This window comes from Podarcis melisellensis (assembly GCF_964234715.1).
Source record: "Podarcis melisellensis genome assembly, chromosome: 11".
NCBI classification, from domain to species: Eukaryota; Metazoa; Chordata; class Lepidosauria; order Squamata; family Lacertidae; genus Podarcis; species Podarcis melisellensis.
In genome coordinates, this window is record NC_138543.1 from 47,122,836 (window position 1) to 47,138,271 (window position 15,436).

Here is a 15,436-nt window from a genome sequence, read left to right on the forward strand (position 1 = left end):
GCAGAGAGCATACCTTCATCATTAGGTCAGTACAGTTGCCTCATACACCCTTAAGATTAGGGCAGGGTTTCCAGACAAACTTGGTAGCTCTCTGGATACAAATGAACCTCTGTCAGGATGTATTAAACCACAGATAGTATAAGAACAGATCCAAGGCACGGAGTCTGAATCCTGACTCCCTAGTGGGAACTGAATTGGTTTCAGTTGCTTTCCTGCACATTCAGAATTACTCCCTAATGCTAGAAACCTCGCACTCCTTTCAACATCTTTGAAAAAAAGTTTCTCTTTAGAAATGTTCTTGACAGTCTATCCCAAAACACACAGGCTTCCCTTCTGAAAAAAACATGACCTAAAATGTAAAAATGCCTACTACTAAATTAAATGCCAGTCCTCCCACCAAAATCAATCTACTGCGACAGGATTTTTATTTCATTTTATTTTTGTCCATACATACAAACTCGCCCCCACCCCCGCCACCCTTCAGCTTTTGAAAAATGATAGGCATTCAGCAACTGCACTCAAGTGACAATTATTTTAAGCCTTCCAGGAACGGTATAATTCAGCTCCCATTTCAGCACCTACTGCTGTAGAAAAGCAGAAATGAAAAAAGGGCTGGTGATTATATCTAACAGCAAAGTGTGCTTGGTGCAGTCAACCTATATCTAGATTCTGGCTGTATATTAGACCAGGATTTTCCTAAACTTAGGTATCCAGATGTTTTTGGTCTACAACTTCCATCATCCCTAGCTAGCAAGACTAGTGGTCAGAGAGGAGGGGAACTGTAGTCCAAAAACACTGCTTTAGACGAAGAGTGGCTTTGCCATGGCCCTCCAGATATTATCTCTGACCACTGGCCATGCTGGCTGGGGTTGATGACATCTGGAGTCCAATCACATCTGGAGGGCCACAGGTTTTCCCCACCCCCAGTTTAGATTATCTGTCACTCAAGCAACAACTACTAATACTAATACTAATAATTTATTTATACCCCGCCCTTCTGTCTGGTTTCCCCAGCCACTCTGGGTGGCTTCCAACTGAATATTAAAAACAATACAGCATCAAACATTAAAAACTTCCCTAAACAGGGCCACCATCAGTTGTCTTTTAAAAGTAAAATAGTTGTTTATTGCCTTGACATCTGCTGGGAGGGCGTTCCACAGGGCAGGCGCCACTACAGAGAAGCCCCTCTGCCTGGTTCCCTGTAATCTCACTTCTTCCAGCGAAGGAACCACCAGAAGGCCCTCGGTCCTGGATCTCAGTGTGGCTGGATGATGAGGGTGGAGACGCTCCTTCAGGTATACAGGACTGAGGCTGTTTAGGGCTTCAAAGATCAGCACCAACACTTTGAATTGTGCTTGGAAACATACTGGGAGCCAATGAAGATCTTTCAGGACTGGTGTTATATGGTCTCAGCGGCCACTCCTAGTCACCTGTCTAGCTGCCGCATTCTGGATTAATTGCAGTTTCTGGGTCACCTTCAAAGGTAGCCCCACATAGAGCGCATTGCAGTAGTCCAAGCAGGAGATAACTAGAGTATGCACCACTCTGGCAAGGCAGTCTGTGGGCAGGTAGGGTCTCAGCCTGCATACCAGATGGAGCTGGTAAACAGCTGCCCTGGCCACAGAATTAACCTGTGCCTCCATGGACAGCTGTGAGTCCAGGCTGCACACCTGGTCCTTCAGGGGCACAGTTACCCCATTCAGGATCAGGGAGTCCTGTCCCCCAAGAACAGTACTTCTGTCTTGTCAGGATTCAACCTCAATCCGTTAGCCACCACCCATCCTCCAACCACCTCCAGACACTCACACAGGACCTTCACCACCTTCAATGGTTCTGATTTGAAAGAGAGGTAGAGCTGGGTATCATTCGCATATTGATGAACACCCAACCCAAACCCCCTGATGATCTCTCCCAGTGGCTGTATGTAGATGTTAAAAAGCATGGGGGAGAAGACGGAACCCTGAGGCACCCCACATATTATACTATATAATATATATCTTCCAGTACAGAGAAGTATCTTCCTTTGCCTGCCACCAGCTAAACCACTCTGAGGGGTGTGAGCAGGAAGCTGCCTTATCGCAAGCCAGACCATCTTGTTCAGAACTGTCTTCACTGGCTGGAAGCAGCTCTCCAGGGTCTCAGGCAAGAGTCTGTCTCAGCCCTACCTGGAGATGCTGGGGACTGAACCTGGGACCACCTGTGTGCAAAGCAGATGCTCTACCACTGAGCTACAGCCTTTTCCCAACCTAGTGGACCTGGGAGTGGCAGAAGAAGGGACTTCTGGAGGTAGCAAGTCAAGAGAAGGGCAACTGTGAGGACTGGGGGTGTCAGAATGCCAAGGGGCTTGAAGGAAGTGGATGGTGGGGGAAAGAGAGCAGGGGCAGAAAAGAGGAGCGGGGGAAAAGAGGACAGGAAGCAGGAAGGTGGTAGGGTTAAAGGTAAAGGTAAAGGGACCTGTGACCATTAGGTCCAGTCGTGACCGACTCTGGGGTTGCGGCACTCATCTCACTTTACTGGCCGAGGGAGCCGGCGTACAGCTTCTGCGTCATGTGGCCAGCATGACTAAGCCGCTTCTGGCGAACCAGAGCAGCACATGGAAACACCATTTACCTTCCCGTCGGAGCGGTACCTACTTATCTACTTGCACTTTGACGTGCTTTCCAACTGCTAGGTTGGCAGGCAGTGGCGTAGTGTGGGTTGTCAGCACCCGGGGCAAGGCAAGTAATTTGCGCCCCCTAACCTGTGGATCTTAGCACTGATTTTAGCACTGCGAGTGCGAGCGCGCGCCCCCCAGATGTTGTGCCCGGTGAGGCCGGCCCCCCCTGCACCCCCCACGCTATGCCACTGTTGGCAGGAGCAGGGACCGAGCAACAAAATTTGTGCCCTACAGCCTCCTAATCAATGCTAACTATATTAACCACAAATCTCTTTCAAGTTAATTATTATTTAATATAAGGTTGCTGCTTTTTAAAAAAGAAATTACCGGTGAGTCACACAATGTACCTGACACAGCCAAGTAGTTGATATCATGACTAAGCCGCTTCTGGCGAACCAGAGCGGTGCACAGAAACACCGTTTACCTTCTCGCTGGAGCGGTACCTATTTATCTACTTCTACTTTGACGTGCTTTCAAACTGCTAGGTTGGCAGGAGCAGGGACCGAGCAACGGGAGGTCACCCTGTCATGGGGATTCGAACCGCCGACATTCTGATCGGCAAGTCCTAGGCTCTGTGGTTTAACCCACAGCGCCACCCGCGTCCCTGTGGTAGGGTTAGGGAGGGAGATAGAGGAGTTTGAATGAGGTGGGAAATGAAGAATGATAGAATTTTGTTATGACTTTGAATGGAAGTGCTATCAGGGCAGGACTTTGGGGCAGATGTGCAAGGGTCCTTGAGTAGGAGCCCCCCCTAAAGAGCACATCTGTCTTACCACATTTTGAAGCAAATGAAAACATATACATTACCCTCCAAAAGACTACTTAGTCTGGAGCCCACCCACCCACTTCCACATGATATAATTAAGCCCAGAATCTAACTTTTACAATAACTGGTCGATGTCAGCTGAGTCAGTGGGTGAGCAATAGACACATCCATAGCAATTCAACTCTGTTGCTAGGTGAATATTTCCCCCCAAATTACATAGCATGTATTTAGTGCTTGGAATTGTTTCAAGCACTTCCTATACATTGTGATCCTTGCTACAACCCTGTAAGTTGGGACATATTGGGGGTGGGGGATCAAATTGCTAAGGCAATTATTCCACAGTGCAAGCATTTCTGCTTGGGCAACAGAATCGTCTCCCCTTCTCTTTCCCCTGGGCAACATGCCCCCCAAAATCTATTCAAGGGGCTGCCTCAGATTTGAGAAGGATGCATGCAGGCGAAGGAGAACAGAGCTGGGATTGTTCACTTGGTAGAGCATGAGACGCTTACTCTCAGGGTTGTGGGTTTGAGCCCCACGTTGGGCAAAAGATTCCTGCATTGTAGGGGTCTGGACTAGATGACACTTCCAATTCTAAGATTCTATGAGAGAGAGAAAAGTCCCATTGCACACGTGGAAATCCTTGCACCAATGGGACTCGTTAGTGGAATACCACCCATTCATATTGCATGCAATGTGGGAGAAGGAAAGAAAATGGCTTGCTTATGGCCATCTAATGCATCTATGGCAGAAGCTAGGTTACCAGAGCCATAACTCAGTGGTACAGCACATACATTGGATGCAAAGGGTTCCCATTTCAATCCCTGGGCATTTCAAGGTAGGGTTGCAAAAACATCCCATCTGAAACCCCGAAGAGCTGTGGCCAGCAAGTGGAGGGAATCCTGTGCTAGATGGACTTTGTTACAAGACAGGATCCTTCATTCATTTCAAAAGGTTTGCTTTGGTCTGCAGCCCAAAGTACCCACTGTTGCCTGGGGCCGCAATGGCGCAAAAATGTGGTTACAAAGCATGGATCCACATGGATGCTCAGGATTTTTGCATTGGGTCACCCCAAATTCACCATCAGATCACATAGCATGTCCATGGCTACAGCCTGCACCCAAAAAATCACGCACCCACTGTTGCGTGGGGCCGCAATGGCGCAAAAACGTGGTTACAAAGCACGGATCCACATGGATTCTCAGGATTTTTGCATTGGGCTACCCCAAACTCACTGTCAAATCACATGTCTCTGGCCACAGCATAAACCACAAAAATCATACATCCACTGTTTCATTCAGAATATTTTTTTCTTGTTTTCCTCCTCTAAAAACTAGGTGCGTCTTATAGTCAGGTGCGTTTTATGAAGCAAAAAATACAGTAACAATGCTTGCATCGTATTTGCCAATGGGGTAGAAGTGTTCTTTGCAGTTATGACACTTGAAGGCAGGTGACTGAAAGAGCCGTAGACTCTTCTCTTTGTGCTAATGTGATGGTAGCATAGATCTAGTATGAATGCAGTGGACAGCGGAGGAGAGAAATTTGCCTGCCACACACATAATACCTCTGTTGCTGGGGAGCAAAAGGAGAACCAACCATTCACCTCTCCCCATTTTCTATTTTTTTCTTGTTTAAGAAAGTCGATGTGTACTCGTGAAACCAAAGAGGCATGCCCAGCTTTGCAACTAAGCAGAGTTAATGAAATGTTAGATGTTTGCAGTAGGAGAATGCTTGCCAGGTTCGTGTGTTTGGTTTTTGAAATTCAAATGGACAACACAAGCATCTGAGAAGTGCCCTAATTCTAGAACAGTCAGTTATGTGCACAAAGGCACACACACATCAACACAAGAGAAATACTTGAAGTTTAAGTGTCTTTCCGCTGAGCAGAGGGATTGATTCTTTCCAGGCAATGCTTGGCTGCAGACCAGGCTTTACGAAGTAATAAGACTGCTCCATGTAATATGCATATGGTGGTTTAATAATCTACAGATAACAAGGTTCATACTTTCGATACAGAATTTTTTTAATACAAAACATTTTGCCTTGAAACATCCTTTTTATCCAGACCCAGAACATCACCCCAGGTTTTTAGTTCACATTAATTTCCAGGAATCGCATGCTCCCACATTGCAACAAGCAGTCTTTGGTGCAATCCCAGCCCTTGTGTGTGAACATGGTGTTGCTACAGTAGTAGCCATGGAGAATGGAGCACTCCATAGAAATCAAAATTGGAGAGAATTATTTCTCTGCATGGGGGTAAATCGTGGCAAAGAATGTAAGAGCTGAGGTTTTGAAAACAGGGAGTCAGGAGAAGGAGGAAATCTGGTCACCTGTGGTTCAGGTGTGAAGTCCAAGACTTTTAGGTAGTGAATGAGTCTTGGGTAGAAATTTTGCCACCAGGTATACTGGAGAGAGAATCTTTCCAGAAGCTGGTCAAGAAAAGGGCAATTACTTCAAATGTTAAATATTTCCATGAAGGGCAGATCAACCAACATGATTAGTCATTACAGCCAAATAGAACTTCCATGTGCAGTGGCAGTGTACCACCAAATACCAAACACTGGTAGCAAACAGCAGGAAAGGGGTTTTGCCTCTTATGGGACATGTTCCTTGCCACTGTTGGAACCAGGATGCTGCCCTCAAAGGAGCTTTTTCCTGTTCTGGAATCCAGACTTGGCAGGAAAAGCCTGTTGTATGTCAGCTCCTGGATCTTTTACAACCTTCCTCACAAAATGAGTTTGCACCACCATCTGGTCTCAACCACCCACCTTGGTAGCACAGCTTTAATTTTTTTATCATGCTCTTTTGAAATCCCAGATATCCTCTGCTAGTTCGCAAACTGAATCATCTCTCAGAAAAAAGGGTATGTTTGTGCTATATTTCCAGGAGGAGCCATTTCCAGGAGAACAGCCATATTAGTCTGTTGCAGCAAAAAAAAACCAGAACAAATACACACCAGGAAAGAAACTTGTGGCACCTTCAACACAACTGCACTGGTTAAGCATATGAATGGACTAAGGCTCATTCATCAGATGCATCTGAAACTACAACCCTGCTTCCTCTTGTTCCCTCTCCCTTTGAATCAAAGGTTCACACCAGGATTAGAGCAAGATATGCCACAGACCTGTTATCTCTTTCCCTCTCACCTTCTACCTTAAGAAGAACACAGATCCCAATATGGGCACTCAGAACATGGAACATACTTTGAACATCAGTTCCACACCCCTGGAGAAGTCCCTGAGAAACCTTGCTTTATCTCCACAGGAACTGAACCCTCTGAGGACCCTTCCTCTATAGGCAAGTCTCTCACCCCCAACAAGATGTAATAGCCAGCCAAATCCCCCTCCCATAAGGTGCAGGAACTCCATCTTCCTGATTCCTGTAAAACCAGAAAGTCCCCAGGAATGGATTTACATACCTTGCTTCCCCTGGACCAGTCCAGAAACTCACTACCCTAAAACAACTCCTTCTGCTGTCATGGAGAAGCACTACTACAGAGCCGGCTCTTCCATTAGGCAGAGTGAAGCAGCTGTCTCAGGTGTGGATGCTGGAGGACAGAAGAGTGCACCTCTTAAGCTAGCTAGTCTACTGCCCTCTACTGTGGTGAAGACCACTATCCCATCATCACCAGCGTTTGGGGAAAGGGTGGGAGAGCATCTGCCTTGCATATAGAAAGTCCCTGGTTCAGTCTCCAGGCAGGGCAGGGGAATGTCGTCTGCAGCCCTGGACAAATGCTGCCCATCAGCAGAGACAGTACTGAGACAGATGGACCACTGGTCTGACTCAGCTCCCTATGGTCCCCTTCCCTGAACTATGGAACAGCCCTACACACATTTCCTATGGGATGTGAGTGGCGCTAAACCATGTGGTCTAAACCATGGAGCCTCTTGGCTCAGCTGTTCGAATCTGCATGACGGAGTGAGTTCCCATTGCTCTGTCCCAGCTCCTGCCAACCTAGCAGTTCAAAAGCACGCCAGTGCAAGTAGATAAATAGGTACCACTGCAGCAGGAAGGTAAACGGTGTTTCCGTGCACTCTGGTTTCCATCACGGTGTTCCGTTGCACCAGAAGCAGTTTAGTCCTGCTGGCCACATGACCTAGAAAGCTGTCTGTGGACAAATGCTGGCTCCCTCAGCCTGAAAGCGAGATGAGCGCCGCAACCCCATAGTCGCCTTTCTAGACTGAACCATACTTTTTTACACATTTCCCTCCCCCCTTTGGGAATGGAAGAATCCAAGGAGCACATTGCTTGGCTCCCCCACCCCACCAAGATGGGGTGCGCTCCAAAACAGACCCTGACTTGTTGACTCTGGAGATTGGAAACATCACAGCCTCACTCAGCCCCTTAAGCTTATAAATGCAGTTCGGCCGAGGTGGTGGTGGGCAAGAAGTCAGAGCGGCTACTGTAGACCACCACCCCGGGGGGATATGAGATGATGTCAGGCAAGCTGACTGCTGCAGGAGCAGCTGGAGCAGCAGAAACAGCTCTGGGGTCAATGGGCATCAAGGTGTGCAAGGCTTGCTCCTCATGCTCGGGCTTGGTGGTGGCAGTGAAGGGGCGCATGGCCGTGAGCGAAGGTGAAGTGATCCTCCACAGCAACTTCTTGAGGGCCTTGCGGAACTCCCTGCGCATCAGGCAGTAGAAGATGGGGTTGAGGCAGCTGTTGGAGTAGGCCAGGCAGATGGTGACGGGGAACAGGTAGGTCTGGGAGAAGAAGTAGGCGTTGCTGAAGGGCAGCACGTTGAGCTTGATGAAAATGCCCCAGATGGTGAGCGCCTGGTTGGGAAGCCAGCAAAGGAAAAAGGAGAGCACCACAATGGTCACCGATTTCGTCACCTTGGACCGGCGCTTGGTGCTGGGACCGCAGGAGCTGGTGCCCATGTGCCTGTCGCTGATGAAGCGCACCAGCAACAAGTAGCAGAGGGTGATGATGCCCAGGGGCAAGAGGAAGCCCAGCAGCACCTTCTGGGCATGGTACAGCCCCAGCCAGAAGGGGGTATTGTTGCCTTGGCTGTCGGGGAACTTGACCAGGCAGAACTCCTCCTCCGTGTAGATGGTGGAGGTGGTGGAGTAGATGCCAGTGGGCAGGGAAGCCAGGATGGCCACCAGCCAAATGAGGACGCACAGCCACTTGGCCGAAGTGCATCCCCCACAAAGTCCGCCGGGCCTTTTGCTCTTCAGGGCGGAGGCCACTGAGTGGTAGCGGGCCACGCTCATGGCTGTGAGGAAGAAGACGCTGGCGTACATGCTCACCGTGGTCACGTAGGAGAGGATCTTGCACATGGCGTTGCCAAAGAGCCAGGTGAAGTCCAGGGCGTTCTCCACCGCCCAGAAGGGCAGAGTCAGCACAAACTGGAAGTCCGTGGCGGCCAGGCAGGTCACAAAGAGGTTGATGGAGGACTTGTTCCAGCCTTGCTTGCTTTTCATCAGGTAGAGCACGAGGAGGTTCCCCACTAGCCCCAGGGCACACACCACGGAGTAGATGGTGGAGATGAAGACCCTCAGGACAAGCGAGCCGCTGCCTTGCGGCCCATCGGCTCGCTCCAGGTGGACGAGGCTCCTCCAGAGCTCCTGCAGGGACGCGTTGCTCCGGTTGCTCGACAGCCTCTCCTCGAGGAAGCTGGAGAAGAAGGAGCCCAGCGAGTCTCCGGGCTCCACGTCCTTCATGCTGGCGGCCAGGGAGCAGTAGCTGTAGTCACACGGGGCATCCATCATCCCATGGCAGACGGGAGCTTCGGCCCGTCTCTGCCCCACCGACCGAGCTGGAAGGCAGCGAGGGCGGCTCCTACAAAAGTCCCGGGCGAGGATCCTGCAGAGAACTTTTCACAAGGAGGAAGGGGCGCTGCCAGCCGGGTCTCCCTTCTGCTAAACTCACATGGACGAGGTGGCAGGAGGGATCGCGTTGCCAAACGACTAGCACCGATCCAAAGGCGGTTGCAAAAGGAGCTTTTCAGATCCAAAGGCGGCGGGCAGACAGACCCCCCCAAAAATGCATTCGCTGGGAAGTGACCCAGTCGCTGCTCTGACTTTGTTGGGTGATCTCCAGAAAGCAACCCCTCTTGCCGGCTGCACAGAAGGAGCTGGGATAGGAATCGGGTTTCGGATTGGGCACGGCGTCTCGCTGGTCTTTGGAAGCGGAGCCTCTCCGGATCCTTCTGATCTGGCCGCAACTGCCGCCCGAGTGCTGCCTTCCGCTCCGGTGCAGTCATTCATATACAGCGCTGCCTTTCTGCCCCCGCTGCTTGCGCTTCAGAGTGCGCGCGCAGCTACGCGCCCGGGGAGCTCTCCAAGGTGCCGAAAAGGGAGCGCCAGTTGCGCCCGCCTCTGTCCCGCTTCTTGCCCCGCTGCAGCCAAATTAAGTGGCACTGCTGAAATATCTGATTGACAGAACTTCACCAATGGTTTTATTTTTGACGCCAGCATGCCAACAGTGTGCTTTTCTTCCACCTTTCCTTTTCACTGGTTTTCTGCATGAAAACCTTCACCATCATGGGCAACGCACAGATCCTTGCGCTCAAACAAAGGCAGTGTTTGTATTTTAAACTGTAAATTTGATATAGAAACCTCCACGGGTTCTTGTTTTCAACAGAGCGCGTGTTCCTGCTCTGAGAAAATCTTTTCCATACTTGTGGGGTGGGGCCCGTTTCCTCATGCTGCAAATGGGGAGGGGGAGAGAGAGAAACAATCAACTTCTCCCGTGTTTGCCTATTGTAGACACGTGTCTTCCAATATCGCTTTTTTATTATGTCTCCTATTTTGCAACTTCATGTGCATGCAATATGATTTACCCCGGATTTTAACATGGAGTGACAAAGGACTCTGCAAAATTAAAGAGAAACAGGGAAAACTGGGGTTTTCATCTAGGCACGGCTTTACCACGGCCACTAGGTAATCACAAGCGGCCCTCGGGACACTTTGATCAGGCAGCAGGTATGACAGCTTGAACCCTGGTACATTTTACTTACATTCAGTATTTTAAAAAATATGTTTAAAAACTGGTCAGAGCCCTTAAGTGTATTACCTTTTAAAGTTTTAAGATAACAAAAAAAATCCACCCTACCCAATAGCCCACCCCCCTCAAAGACAATATAAAAGCAATAGGTTGAATCCAGACTAAGGCTGCAATCCTAAACCCTTTTACCAAGGAGTAAGCCCATTGAATTCAGTAGGACTTCTGTGTAGACATGGTTAGGATTGCACTGTTAGCTGTGCTTGGAGTAGACCGCTGAAACCAGCGTGGCTTGAGTTAATTCCATGGATTTCAAGGAGTCTGCTCTAAGGATGGCTAACTATGGCTCTCAGAATCCAACCTATACAACATATAACCAGCCAAATCCAAAACCAGCAAAAGGTGCCTTGCAACCTTTTCTGAAGGCAGTTCTATATAGAGGATCCCATGCAGGTTCCATGGAGTCCCTTGCTGAAACAGTGGTCCCAGATCTTCCTGAGAGTAGGTCTCATGTCTTCCACAGAGGCTTTGCTCTCTCCCCTGTCTCCAGGGTTAAAGCAGATGTCTACAAGGGATAGCTCAGTTGGTTAGAGCATGGTGCTGATAATGCCAAGGTTGCAGGTTCGAGCCCTGTATGGAACAGATGCATTGCAGGGGGTTGGACTAGATGACCCTTGTGGTCCCTTCCAGCTCTACAGTTATATGATTCTATAATTCTCTTTGGTGACCAACATTATTATAGTTTAAGTGAAGTCATGCCTGTTTTATCAGGCTTCAGGCCCGCTGCACTATGATTAGGGTTTGGATGATCAGATTGTTTTTTATCAGTGCTGCTATTTATTAACCTTTGTCAATTGATATTTGTACTGCACTTGTTTTATCAGGCTTTTAAGCATTATATATAACCCTCCATGGACACTAATGGTGGCGAAGGGGTAAGACATGGTTCGAACAATATAAAATTGAATATACAGTGGTACTTCGGGTTAAGAACTTAATTCGTTCTGGAGGTCCATTCTTAACCTGAAACTGTTCTTAACCTGAAACTGGTCTTAACCTGAGGTACCACTTTAGCTAATGGGGCCTTGCGCTGCCGCCACGCCGCCATCACACAATTTCTGTTCTCATCCTGAAGCAAAGTTCTTAACCCGAGGTACTATTTCTGTGTTAGCGGAGTCTGTAACCTGAAGCATCTGTAACCTGAAGGATATGTAACCCGAGGTACCACTGTATAAATATAAAATCGAATATATAAATATATAAAAGCCAGTAACTGGGACCAGAAGCCGACTGGCCGTTGGTATGGATGATGGAGCAGAGAAGACAATATTCACACCTCCTAATATGTCTAAGGAGTTAGGCAAACACTTTTTGCCCTTGCTGCCGAGGGCTATGGCGCTGTGTTTTGCTCACTGACTGTCTCCATCCTGACCCATTTCCCAGTGAGCAATAAAAACTCAGAAATGTTCTTCTCCCTACTCGTTGATGATGGCAGTGATGATGATCAAGCATCTAAGCAACTACATTCAGTCCTGGCTAATGACACTATTCAAGAATGGGGAGATTAATAAAATGGTAATGATCATAACTATTATCAGCGGAACAATGTGATGGTGATGGATAGTGCTTTAACGATTATAGACCTCAAGAGCAGCAGGCTGGGCATTCTGGCATGCTTAAGGACTGTTAGGAGGGCTCGCTGAAGTTAAAAGCATCAACCCAATAGTCTCTTTTCTACAGCAGTCAGATCTTCAAAAGGGAACTCTGGCTGTTGTTTCAGCATGACCCACTAGAGGTCACAGGAGTAAAGGGAAGCAAATCCACCACATTCTTCCTTCCCATAGCACCAGAGACTGATAAGAAGGTTACAGTTTTGCCACTGCTGCTGAGTTGGAAAGCCCTGATATACACAATTCATTGCTGGTACACTTGAAAGTACAAGGAAGGTTGTGAACAGCGGGTGTTCGGCATCAAGTCTTTATCCAACTTTCCCAAAGAGTCTTCCAGCTGGTCATAGATTTCTTTGCACAATAAAAATAAACAGCCCATTGACTTATATGTATTTCATTCATTTATTAATTTTATATACTGCCCTTCATCCAAAGACCACGGTGAAGCTTACAATATAAAAACACAAAAATAGATGCTGTAATAAAAAACAAAAACACAGTTTAAATAGTGGGGTAGGAGAGCCGGGGGGGAATTCACATCTGGCAACCAATGAGCGAGCCCCTTTGGTTTCAGATAGTAGATGGATAAAGGTAAAGGTAAAGGGACCCCTGACCATTAGGTCCAGCCATGGCCGACTCTGGGGTTTCGGCGCTCATCTCGCTTTATTGGCCGAGGGAGTTGGTGTACAGCTTCCGGGTCATATGGCCAGCATGACTAAGCCGCTTCTGGCAAACCAGAGCAGTGCACGGGAATGCCGTTTACCTTCCCGCCAGAGCGGTACCTATCTACTTGCACTTTATCTACTTGCACTTTGACGTGCTTTCGAACTGCTAGATTGGCAGGAGCAGGGACCGAGCAACGGGAGCTCACTCCGTCACGGGGATTCGAACTGCTGACCTTCTGATTGGCAAGTCCTAGGCTCTGTGGTTTAACCCACGGCGCCACCTGCGTCCCTAGTACATGGGTACATGGGTCTAAAAAGCCCAGGACACAAATTTTCATGACCCTCTAACAGCTATGGTGGCTCATTTACCAGAAGTAATGTATTTTGTTTTTTTTTTAAAATATTTTTATTAGTTTTTACACATATTAATGACAATACAAGACAAACACAAACATCGAAAAACAAACAACAAAAATTGACTTCCCCATGCCTTCCCTTCGCCACATCCTTGTTTTACCATTTTTCGAGCAACTCATCAATCAGTCTTTAGTTAAGTCCCTTTTGAATTTCCTTAAAGTTTAAGATTTACAGCTGTAGTTCTTTGTTTCCTACCCCTCAACATCTTATCAGTCCACAATTTTACAGTAATTTTTTAGATATGTTTTAAATTTCCCCCAGTCCTCTTCCACTGTCTCTTTCCTCTGGTCACGGATTCTGCCGGTCATCTCTGCCAGTCCCATATATTCCATCACCTTCGATTGCCATTCTTCCAGAGTAGGTAATTCTTGCATCTTCCAATACTTTGCCAACAGGATTCTTGCTGCCGTGGTTGCATACATAAAGAATGTCTTATCCTTCTTTGATACCAATTGGCCGACCATGCCCAAGAGAAAAGCCTCTGGTTTCTTTACAAATGTCCACTTAAGGACTTTCTTAATTTCATTATAGATCATTTCCCAGTAGGCCTTAATCTTTGGGCAGGTCCACCAAAGATGGTAAAAGGTACCTTCAGCCTCATTACATTTCCAACATTTGTTATTGGGCAGATGGTAAATCTTTGCTAGTTTGACTGGGGTCATGTACCACCTATAGATCATTTTCATTATATTCTCTTTCAGGGCATTACATGCCGTAAATTTAACACCGGTGGTCCATAACTGTTCCCAGTCGTCAAACATAATGTCATGACCAATATCCTGTGCCCATTTAATCATAGCTGATTTCACTGTTTCATCCTGTGTATTCCATTTCAGCAGCAAATTATACATTTTAGATAAGTTTTTAGTATTGGATTCTAACAGTTCTGTTTCTAACTTTGACCTCTCCTTCTGAAAACCAAGTTTCCTGTCCTGCTTAAACATCTCATTTATCTGACGGTAGTGTAACCAGTCTCGAACTTTATGCTTTAGCTTCTCAAAACTTTGTAGCTTCAGTCTTTCGCCATCATATTCTAAAATTTCACAATACTTAGGCCAATTAGAGTCCATGTTAATTTTTTTCACTGCTTTCGCTTCCATTGGTGACAACCACCTAGGGGTTTTACTTTCCAATAAATCCTTATATCTATTCCAAACATTATACAATGCTTTCCTGACAATATGGTTCTTAAAACTTTTATACACCTTTACCTTGTCATACCACAAATATGCATGCCAACCAAAACTATTGTCATATCCTTCCAGATCAAGAATGTCTGTGTCTTCAAGAAGTAGCCATTGCTTTAACCAGCAGAAAGCTGCTGATTCATAATAAAGTCTTAAGTCTGGCAGGGCAAAGCCCCCTCTATCTTTTGCATCGGTTAAGATCTTAAATTTTATTCTGGGCTTTTTGCCCTGCCAGACAAATTTAGATATATCTTTCTGCCACCTCTTGAAACAGTCCATTTTGTCTAGAATTTGTAACGTCTGAAATAAAAACAACATTCTTGGCAATACATTCATCTTGATAACAGCAATTCGGCCTAACAAGGAAAGTTTCAGCCTAGACCATATGTCTAAATCTTTCTTAACTTCTGTCCAACATTTTTCATAGTTGTCTTTAAATAGGTTCACATTTTTTGATGTCAGATTTACCCCCAGGTACTTTACCTTTTTTTCTATTTCCAGCCCAGTTTCACTTTGAAACCTATCTTTCTCCTCTTTTGTTAGATTTTTTTCCAGCACCTTTGTTTTCTGTTTGTTCAATTTAAATCCTGCGACCTGGCCAAATATCTCCATTAATTCTAAAACTCTTTTGGTACTAGCTTCTGGCTGTTGCAAAGTTAGCACTAAATCGTCTGCAAATGCCCTTAACTTATATTGTTTGGATCCGACCTGTATTCCTTTTACCAGCTGGTCCTTCCTAATCATGTTTAATAAAACCTCCAGGACCGATATAAACAGTAAAGGGGATATAGGGCATTCCTGTCGTGTACCTTTCTCTATTGGTATCTCATCCATTACCACATTGTTCACAATTAATTTCGCTCTTTGTTCAGAATATATTGCACCTATACCGTTTTCAAACCCTTGGCCTACCCCCATCCCATGGAGATTCTTCTTCATAAATTTCCAAGAAATGTTGTCAAAGGCCTTCTCCGCGTCCACAAAGATCAGAACTGCCTTCCTATTTATGTCCACCTCTAGCATCTCCAAAATGTCTATAATGTTCCTCACATTTTCTGACATATGTCTCCCTGGGAGAAAGCCTGTTTGGTTCTTATGAATCTCCTCCATCAAAACCCTCTTAAATCTT

At 46.8% G+C, this 15,436-nt stretch overlaps 1 protein-coding gene across 1 annotated transcript; it reads right to left on the reverse strand.

Moving 5' to 3' along the window:
• Positions 1–7,344: 7,344 nt before the first annotated feature.
• RXFP3 (relaxin family peptide receptor 3) lies at positions 7,345–10,003 on the reverse strand. Its single transcript, XM_081930266.1, has one exon. The coding sequence runs from the start codon at positions 9,132–9,134 to the stop codon at positions 7,770–7,772; it is 1,365 nt and encodes a 454-aa protein (XP_081786392.1). The 5' UTR covers positions 9,135–10,003; the 3' UTR covers positions 7,345–7,769.
• Positions 10,004–15,436: the final 5,433 nt, after the last annotated feature.